This window comes from Bactrocera oleae, chromosome 3, assembly GCF_042242935.1.
Source record: "Bactrocera oleae isolate idBacOlea1 chromosome 3, idBacOlea1, whole genome shotgun sequence".
NCBI classification, from domain to species: Eukaryota; Metazoa; Arthropoda; class Insecta; order Diptera; family Tephritidae; genus Bactrocera; species Bactrocera oleae.
The window spans coordinates 7,330,801-7,341,318 of record NC_091537.1 but is presented as its reverse complement, the minus strand read 5'-3'; the positions used below and the strand labels follow the sequence as shown (position 1 = coordinate 7,341,318).

At 36.6% G+C, this 10,518-nt stretch overlaps 1 protein-coding gene across 1 annotated transcript; it reads left to right on the top strand.

The window, feature by feature from the left end:
• Positions 1 to 6,475: 6,475 nt before the first annotated feature.
• LOC106615561 (uncharacterized) lies at positions 6,476 to 10,296 on the top strand. The gene is made up of 4 exons (XM_014231834.3): positions 6,476 to 6,619; positions 6,837 to 6,986; positions 7,957 to 8,079; positions 9,833 to 10,296. Exons 2-4 carry the CDS (start codon positions 6,850 to 6,852, stop codon positions 9,975 to 9,977), a joined length of 405 nt encoding a protein of 134 aa, XP_014087309.1. The 5' UTR covers positions 6,476 to 6,619; positions 6,837 to 6,849; the 3' UTR covers positions 9,978 to 10,296.
• The last annotated feature ends 222 nt before the right edge of the window (positions 10,297 to 10,518 follow it).

Here is a 10,518-nt window from a genome sequence, read left to right as displayed (position 1 = left end):
CATAAAGTTTTAAGTAACTTATCGGTTAAACTTGAAATTGATAACCTGCAAAAAAAGTTACCGTACCTTCAGAAGTTTACAAATAATATGCTAACAAGTTCCACAAACCCTTAAAAAAACTTGAAGCAAAAAAGCTTATTAAAGGAGGGTGATTGTGATAGGGTAAAAAAGAATAAGCCAAAGTTATAAACTCAATTAAAGCGGCGCAGTTTTGGAAAGCAATTTACATATTTGCAGAATATAGAAGTTAGCACAAAAATGCCGTTACAAGAAAGCCAAGCGCCATATACCAAAATATGAAGGTACTTGTTGGCCAAAGCGGACTCATAATGAAATTTGCGGCCCTTCTATTGCGTACAGCTTGTTGTCTTTACGTTTAAACTTCATTGAAGTGGAAGAATTTAATCATAACAAGCGTCAAGCGCCAAGCCATAAAACCAAAACACTATGCGTAACTCATACAGCGTCAGCAACTTCACCTGTCGCGCAACTTGTAGACGCTTCAGCAGCACTTGGGTTGGTGTGGCGGTTATGCTGATTGTTGTTCTTTTGGCAATATTTACGCATTTTGTTTGCTCTCCATTCGAGCGCCAACCATCAGTCCATCCAGCGCCATACACCAAACAATATGGCGGTTAACGGTCGATCAGCCGACGGTGGTGGTGATGTATAATTGGTGAATTGTTTGGTTGGTGGTTGTTTTGTTTGCTCGTATTGCGGATATTGTGTATTCACTGAAAACCATAAAACAACAGTTAGCTTTTTTTTTACTTTCATAATTTCACGCTTTCCTTAAAACCGCCTACACAAACAATGCCAACGCTATTCGTTATGCTCTGTTCACTTTTGTTTTTGCTTTTTTATTGTTTTATGTTTGTTTGTATTGTGGGAACGCGCAAAGGTGATGCTTATGCAAATAAAATAACGAAAAGGGAAAATAAAGTGAAATTTTTCAATTGGGTAATCAAGTTAATATGTTGCCACAACGGAGCTACGGTATTGTCTGCTTAAGTAGGCGCGTTTATGTTGATACTTTTACTGTTAAACTCTCGAAGGATAAGTATCGACGTGGTATTGTTGAAGCATATTCTCTTAAAGAGTTATGGACTAGAAGAAAAATCAGTACTTTACTACATAAGTGAAGACTGAATCAGACTATATATATCCAACGATGTCTCTATACAACTTTACGGTTGTGAAACCTGTCTTAGAAGAGACCACCTTACTTAAAGGTTCAGAGCTTTGTTAAGGGGTTACATGGGTTCCACGGCTTCAAAAAACAAAAAAAAAATTTATTATTTTATATAATTCTATAAAATATCTAGAATATTATCCTAGAATCTCAAGTTGATCCCTGTTATAGTTTTGGAGATACAGTCTTGAAAAGTTGCGCGCTCGAGGTCAGCTATATAGTCACTTAAAACATGTTTTTCTCGAAACTGTGAAGTCAAAGACGGTTGTCAAGATTTCTCGCGAACTACTCTACCGATCTTATTGAAATTTTACACAGTTCTTCAAGATATCCTTTATAATGTCTTGAATTCAATTGCAATTATTATTTGCCATTGAAAATTTCAGAAAATCTTAATAAAATATGTATCTTCGGAATAATAAAAAGTTTGAATTAAATATTGCATTTTTTATATGAAACAAGAAAAAACGTTAACTTCGGTTGCGCCGAAGCTATAATACCCTTCACAAAAACAAAGGCCCTTACAAGAACTTGATTCCGAACGTTCAATTTGTATGACAGCTATATGATATAGTGATCTGATCTGACCAATTTCTGTGGAGAATAATTTGTTGCCTTAAGCAATAACTCGTGCCTAATTTCGTGAAGATATCTCGTCAAATAAAAAAATGTTCCATGCAAGCACTTTACTCCGATCGTTCAGTTAATATGGCAGCTATATGCTATAGTCATCCGATCCATACAATTTCTTCGGAGATTAGATTAATGCTTTAAATAATAATACATGCCAAATTTCGTGAAGATACCTCGTCAAATTAAAGAGTTTTCCATACAAGCACTTCATTCCGATTGTTCAGTTTGTATGGCAGCTATATGCTATAGTCATGCGATCTGAATAATTTCTTCGGAGATTACATTGTTGCCTTAACTAATAATCCGTGCCAAATTTCGTGAAGATACCTCGTCAAATGAAAGAATTTTCCATACAGGCACTTGATTCCGATTGTTCAGTTTGTATGGCAGCTATATGCTATAGTGATCCGATATCGGCGGTTCCGACAAATGAGCAGCTTCTTTGTGAGAAAAGTACAGGTGCAAAATTTCAGATCGATATCTCAAAAACTGAGGGACTAGTTCGCGTATATACAGACGGACGGACAGACGGACAGACGGACGGACAGACGGACGGACAGACAGACGGACATGGCTAAATCAACTCAGCTCGTCACGGTGATCATTTATATATATACTTTAAAGGTTTCCGACGTTTCCTTCTGGGTGTTACAAACTTCGTGGCAAAATTAATATACCCTGTTCAGGGTATAAAAATTATTGTAAATATATCGTTTTTTGCTAGACGAAACCCCTATAACCCCTTAACTGATGTCTAGGGCGTATCCTGCCTTAACGATATCAGGGACATATATTTAAAAGCAATTTGGAACCCATGATCAATTATATCAAATTGCGAAAATCAAGATGGATAGGTCACACACCGCGAAAGGAAGGTACAGAAATTTGCTGACATGCACTGAAATGGAACTCTCAAGGAATTTGTAAGAGGGGCCGTCCAAATGCTGTGGAGGAGATCCTTATGAAAAGAAATCGATGAATCCGCAAAATTGTGGAACAGACTAAAGATGATAGCAAAGAAAAAAGGATAAGATGAAAATGCTTTACTAGACGATCTAATAGAGTACCATAATCGCAATCAAATCAATTTGACCAAACATTTCAGTATAAAAAAAAAAAGTTAGAGAAAATATTTGAGGGTGATAGTTATTTCTTTAAACTGTGGCAATATCTAATGCCTAAAAAATTATCAAGTAAGAAGTTTTTAGGAAAAAAAAGAATAAACTCTTTATTTTTTAATTTTATAAGTCCATTTAGCTTTTAATAGTACCTCCTAACTGTAAATACATCTTATGATAGATAGATGTAGAATCATCTTCACTCTAATCACTACCGCAATGTCTTAAATCAAACCATTATAACTAACTACTGCCATAACCTAAAGCAAATGTTGTAAGGCAACCTCACCTTTGTTATAATATGTAAACAAATACACCATGGTACCATGGTAACAGCCCACGTTATCTAAATTAATACAGTTAATTTACATATGTATGCATGTATTGTACTCGTAAGCATAAAAGCCGTTGCGAGCTTAATGAGCATTTGCGCCGACAGTTTCAAGGAGGTATAGAAATGCATAACTTCCAACTCATAACTAACACACATACATATTCATTATGTAAACCGGTGTAGGTGGAAGTCACAACCACCCACTGAAGAACCCGCACACATAAACTGTAGCACTCGTAACTAAGCGAGCAAAGAACTTAAGCAGCAAGTATCTATGACAGCTTCACTCTATAGTCCTTAACAACATGTTACCATTCATGAAGATTATAATAAATTTATACGATAAGTGAAACAACAAAGCATACAAAACACCACTTTTAAGTGAATATGGGTTTATGGAGCAAAACAGGTTTCCTTAATAAATATTTTGAAATTACCGCCATAAAAAGCTAAACAATTTAGTGTATTTGTTCATTCCGAAAGCAGAAAGGGTGAGTAAATACCGCTGCTTTGTGAACCTCTATGCATATGTATAGTTTTTGGCGCACTAAAATATACGAGAACCCCCACTTAAGCAGCTGACAATAATATGCTTCCTAGCATAAATTGTTTTAAAGCTCCAATGGCAGCATGTCAGTATGTATTTGGCAAAGAAAATTATCGGCAAATATGTGCCAGCCAAGTTGACAAAGTAGAAACCAACGCCAAAAAGTATACTTCCAAACCAAACCATATTTGTTACCCACACACAAGTGTACATGCATATAAAGTGTGAGCGCAAAATAACGGCAATCATCAATAATCTTAAAGACAACACGCCAGCTGATGCCAGTCGACCGGGCAACCGGCAACCGGCAATCTAGGCCTCAACTTCGGTACGGTGGCAAAGTTCAAGATACTCTGTCGACACAGTGTGGCACTGATAGGCTGCCTGTCGCTGAGCGCTGATTGCTTTGAACGTTTAGCCCATGCACATGGGAGCAGTATGTCAACTATGTCAACTTGGTTGGACAACATAAATGATAGCATGCCAGTTCGTACGGCCAGTTTGTACGGCCAGTACTCTTGTTAGTCCGCCGCTTGCTGGCTTTTCTGTACCCTCCTACCATTTCCACTTCGCATGCACATTTCCGTTGTCGATTTTACATTTTTATCACTTGCAATAAGTTTTGGCAGCTGTTGGCACTTGTCCGTCCGTCTTTACTCACTCACCAGGCCAGTCGTCGATAAAGATTACTAAAGCGGCTGCCTCACTTCTCCTTGCATGTTTTGCACGAAAAGTTTTCATTTGCAATTTATGTTTTAAATTGGCGCGCATTTATATTAAAAAAGCATTTATACAACGATGTTCTTATTCTTTGTTACCTTATTTTTCTATGTGAAAATACATTTGGAACAACGCCAGCTGTGCACCAATGGCCATTAGATGCGCGTTATTGACCCGTACACCCTTTGCCCATGCAACTTCCTGCTACACTTTAGACGAATTTCAACTACTACTTCTCGCTTATCAGCATATTTGACCTTTTCTAGCTCTCACTCTTTCTACTTTTTGCTTGCCTCCTCTTTGTGTTCGGGTTGAAATGGCATCATTACACCATAATGACATATCGATTCGTTCACTGAGTGCTCGCAATAAATTATTGCCCAAACATACTGCTGTAACAGTTTAACAATGCCGAAATCCCAGTTGTGACGCAACTGCGCTGTACAAAAATTCAACTTCATTTTTATTTCTTCGCTGTTTGACCCTTTTTCATTTAAGCGTCGAAGCTTCATTTTTTCTTCTGTGCGTTTATTTTGACCCCTTAATGTTAAACAAATGCGCTAAAATAAATCGCAACAAAATTGGCTGCCTTGGCAATGCATAACGAATCACATGTAATACATAACGGAACTGTTTAGGGTTACCAACTCGACAAGTTTTATCAAATCGAGTACATTTTCAATAATTTTTCTTAACTGAATTAAATAAGTTGTAAAAGTCCACAAAGCCAAGCAAGTCAAAGCAATGAACACCAATTAGAAGATCCCAGATGTTACGAAGAAGTACCAACGAATTTCATTAGTTGAAATTCAAAAATAATATTTTCAGAATATATTTCAAGTTGTTTCGTTTACGTTGCCGAATTTTTTTTCTTAAATATTATATGTATTTGGAATTGGAATTGGTGCCAACAATAATTTAATGGTTATAGGAACGACACCCCGATAGTTTTTATCTGATCATGCTAAAATTTAAATTCTAATTTTATAACCGAACCATATCCTCAAATAGTCATGCTGATGAAAGGGTGAGCTTATCACGAATTAATCCATTCAACAAAAATAAGTTGACCTGCAAATATCTAAGAATTTGAGCTCCTAAGTGTAAGCCACCGCAATCCGAATAAAATATTTTTTAAGTATATCATTAAACTCAAGCTTTTGCTGAGCTTTCGAGGAAATTAAGGTCCAGATATTCTAATATATGTATGCCCTGCTTAGCTAACTCTGTTCTCAATACTTTCTAACTTAAAATTTTACATATGGGAGAATCATAATCTTTCAAGTTGGCTTCGAAAAAAAATCCTTGCGGAATAGTTTTATTGATATACTGTGGACCCATAGGGGAGCCTATATAAAAGCTCGTATGAATATACGATATATAATATATCTTATGCATATTTAGAACTTAGGTTCTTGACTTCTGTAGGTTCACCTAAAACCGAAGCTTATATAACTTAGCTCTAGTTTAATGTCGACAGAAATATTGAGTATCTCTATTTTGCTCCAAACTTTAGTCTTTTGGCGTACAGTTTTTTATACTGTTGTTCATTACGATAGGGTTAATGTTGGAGAATCTATGAAGAGCTATCCTTTCCAATTTTCTTTGTATAAGAGCACGTAGCATTTCTATGGGAAAAAATATCGAAAAATAATTTATAAACTTTTTATGACAAATGTAGATCTTAATCTTTTTTGACAGAACAAAGATTATAAAAATTTTAGGTCTAAAATGATCGCTAATATTTTTCTAATTTTTTTTAATAACCAACAAAAAATATTCTTTGATTTTTCTGTATCCAATTTAATCAACATAAAAGCAGAATATTTTGTTTTTATACGCCAGTGCAATTATAGAAAATTGGCAACCCTTTTTACAACTATTATTTACACTTACACACACATGCTTGCGCACGTATGAGTGCGATACTTAGCCAATTTATTTGTTCAATACAAACAGTCGTCACCAACGAGCTGCACCATCCGATAAAGCAAATAACCCAAAGGGTAGATATATACCTTAGCGCAATTCCGAAATCAGAAAATCACAAGACCGCGCACAAACAGAACAAGCAGGTGAAAAATTGCGAAGCCGCACAAGCCAAAGCAACGTGTTAGCAATCAAGTAAAATTGCAATTGCGTTTCGCGTGCTGCAAACATATCCAGCAGCAGCGCGCACCGAGCAGCATGTCTTGCTCTCGAAAGCAAAATACTATAGATGCTCATTATTTTTATTTGTACGGACACTATAGTATATATACATTTATTTTTTTTCTTTCCGTATCTTTGCAGTGCTTGAACCAACATGAAATTGGAATACGATACAAATCCGTTCAAGCGACCGATGAATGCGCTACAGAAACAATGGTACCGCGTACTTATCGCCCGACGTGTTGGCTACGGGCCATCGCGATCGAGCAATGACAACCAAACGCAAACGTAGTGAGTAGCAAATAGTGAAAAATATATATACAAACATACTTACTTAAGAAGAAGACAAGTGCTGGTAGAGCGGGCGCGAGGGTGAGCGTGAAGAGTGTTAGAAAAAATGACATTAAAAATAGGGAAAAAGAGACAAAAAAAAAGTATTAAAGACACAATCAGTTGGCAAAGGCAGTGAATAGCTATTCACTGTGACAACAATTGTTGCAGTTGCAAAAACAACACATAGTATCTGCAATATCTATAGCTCTACTTTGGTGCACTTCTTCTGCCTTCCGCTTATGTGCGGCGCTGTGTAGTTTGTTGTTGCCCAACCAGGAAGACAACGCAAAAGCGCAACAAATCTTTTTACAATTCGTCAGGAAATTGCATTTCCTTACTGCCTCGTTTGGCTTGATTTGATTTGCCTCCTCGCAACCTGCTTTCATGCATTCAACGCTCATTGCTGCCTATCCTTAGCTGAGACCTTGTATGCGGTTTGCTGCCGGCGCTGATCCGTGTACTCCAGTAGTTAGCGCTCTTGTACGTGCAGTGAACACATCGTGTCGTAGTTGTAAATCCCTCAAGCGCTTCGAGAATGCACTCGTGCATACGCTTATAGAATCTTACATACACCAGCTAGAAGTCTAGACACACACACACGTATATTAGTCATGTCTGTGACTGCCTTTGCCTTTATGTTTATGTGGTTTTCATTTTATGTTCCTCTTCTTTTTTGTGGTTTACCTTACCTGGCTCCATGTCTTGCTCGTTTTTTTTTGTTTTTTTTTTTTTGTTCGTGTGTGCTCAGCAAATATTTTCATTTCATATTTCACATCATTGTCCTTTTATTCTCACTGCTGCACCTGTAATCCATCGATTGCATCTCAACAATTCAACTTCTTTCCGTTTGTCTTGCACTGCTCCGCTCACCCACGACCCGCTCTTCGCCGCCTTCCTGTCATTCTCGTCATATTTGCGCTGCGCGTAGTCAGCAAGTTTGCCAATGGCGCTACATGGACGCATTCCGCCGTTACAATGCACAGTTCCGCAAGGAAGTGCAACAGCACGAGCTCATGCAGCCGACTGCCATCGATGCGATGCGTGTTCACAGGTATGTGCCACAGTATATTGGATAATTTTTACAATGTAGAATGTAGTACATGATGGAGATAGCACAAATGCAAATATAATATTATTTTGTACATAAAAAGCTTTACACGAGTGAGCAGTGAAATAAAAAGCTCAATGTAAACATATTTTTAGCCAAACTATTCTAAATTGCTGTATTGTTATTATATTTTTTATTCTAACTTTTTAAATTGCTTGTACATTCATCGAATTAACGCTTGGTCTATAGACTGCATCCTAAATGTAGACAATATTTTAGTTTTTAGCGGTAAAAAAAATTTACTGTTGCCTACAATTAGGCACTTGAAAATAATATAGTGAAGTCACACACTTTATGTTATTACGATAAATTATTCTAAAACTTCATTGACACATTCTCAAAAAGTTCGAACACATCTTTCCAACACGTTATTACTAAAATAGCCAAATTTTAACTATTCGTTGCTATACTTATAAAATACATACTTCAAAAAACTATGGGTCTGTGTATTATATCACAACTGAAGTTAAATACTTTAGAAGTCCTAATGAACACTATACTTGATAGCATTAAAAATTTTCAGACCGGTGTTACTGATCCGGTGAGATCCCAAGGGTTCACTTAAAAATCCCGCTCAAGAATTTTCTGTTTTTTTTTTTTGGCTTCAAATAGACGAAAGTTTATCATTTTCAAATTGATCTTTAAGGAACTCATCTATACATATGTATGCACATCTATTGGCGAAATTCCTGTCAAATAGCTACATTTAGAAAATAATGCGATCCTTCCAAAGATTGGAAGAATGTATGTTTTGAGAGAAACAGCAAATTTTAAGCTGCCGTTGAAAATGTAATGGACCTTATGAGAAAGTTTTTCGTAGCCGAAATACTTTCTGAACTTTGTCATGGCCAGAACCGCGGACTGAGTGTTACCGCTGTTAAAAAAAAGTAACTTTTTTAATGTAAGTAATCGAAACTAAGTCCTGTAGCAGTAACCTCCTACCAGCAAACGATTTTTTTTGCAGCTTAGGTGAAATTTTGGAATGTTATGTTGGAAATAGCTAAGTGTAAAACAAATGTGAAAATAATGATCGGGAACTTCACGTTTAAATCTTACATCATAAGTAAATATTAAATATTTCCAGTTCGAAATTTCAAAAAAAATTGTGGTAACACAGCTTTCAAATCGATCACCCATCCCCTTTAAAAGTCACGTAGGAATGTTATATCTAATTACAGATACACAGACACCACTTAACACCCAAGCATCCGCAAATACAAAAGAATACTTCGCATAAAATGCGGAGAAAGCAAGAAAACCAAACCGATTTAACTAAAATCGCTGCCATTTAACACCGTTGAGTATTTATTTCACCTTTCGTTGACCCACTTGGCTTAATTCGCTATTAACACTGAAATTGCAAAGCCCACAAAAACACCGAAAAGGCTACACGAGCCAAGAGCTAAGCAACAAACAACAACAATACCAACCAGCTAGAGCACAAATACTTGAACTTTGTTTTTGTTGTTTTGTCAAGCAATTAACTATGTAGATTTAACACTTTCGCAGCAACTACAGTTAGAAACTTTGATTAGCACCAACACCGGCTTGTTGAAGCAAAAATAGCACGTAGAAAAGTGTGATAAAGGGATTACAACTGTAGCAGCATTTCAAACATAACATTTTTGACATATTTTAGTAGAAACTGCGAAGTAAAGTAAAACATTCTCGCATTTCGCTGCTCTATCGCCCACAGAACCTTCGCCATTACAACACTTTGGCCGCCCTTGCACTCGAAACGGGAAATAAATCTGACACTGGAACAATTGGAGAATGTTTTGAGTGTCAAAGAAAGGTGGCGTTTGGAGGAGATACTCAAGCGTGAAACGAAGCGCAGATAAAGTGGCTTCAGAGGGCAACGTGAGATAGGTGGAATGGCAGTAGAGAAGAAAAGGAGATAAGTGGAATGAGAGGGAAACATAAGTTGCAAATGAGTAAGAAGCTAGGGAGGTATGTATATACTGAAGGAAGTGGATGACATATCAATGACTTGAAGAGCTGTAGGGTTAAAATGAAAATTGATTTGGGTAAAGGAAGAACACAGAGAGGGCGGTTTTGAGAGTAACAAAAGACAACACGAAGAATTTGCTACGATATTGAAATATACTTGTATTATATATAGTAAAATTAATTGCTTATAAAGATATTCTGCATAAAATATTCAAAACTTTTTTTTTTTGCAAAGTCTTCATGTTAGGGACCCAAGCTGCCGAACAATTTGTTCCTTTATTGTGACAACCTCGTATTTTGGTTTTTGTTTCCTGCGTGTGGAACTCATTTGGCTGTGGTATTTCCATTTGAAATAGAAATTGCCTAATATCTTGTATATAAGATCACCTAATAACGTCGAGTTAATAGCGAAGAAATCTTTACTGGATCTTA

What these genes read in the sequence shown, in the direction of transcription:
- LOC106615561 (XM_014231834.3), top strand. Translation starts at nt 6,850, where the DNA reads ATGAAATTGGAATACGATACAAATCCGTTCAAGCGACCGATGAATGCG. An exon ending in GACAACCAAACGCAAACGTA is followed by an intron (nt 6,987 to 7,956) that starts GTGAGTAGCAAA and finishes CGCTGCGCGTAG; the next exon opens with TCAGCAAGTTTGCCAATGGC. An exon ending in GATGCGATGCGTGTTCACAG is followed by an intron (nt 8,080 to 9,832) that starts GTATGTGCCACA and finishes TATCGCCCACAG; the next exon opens with AACCTTCGCCATTACAACAC.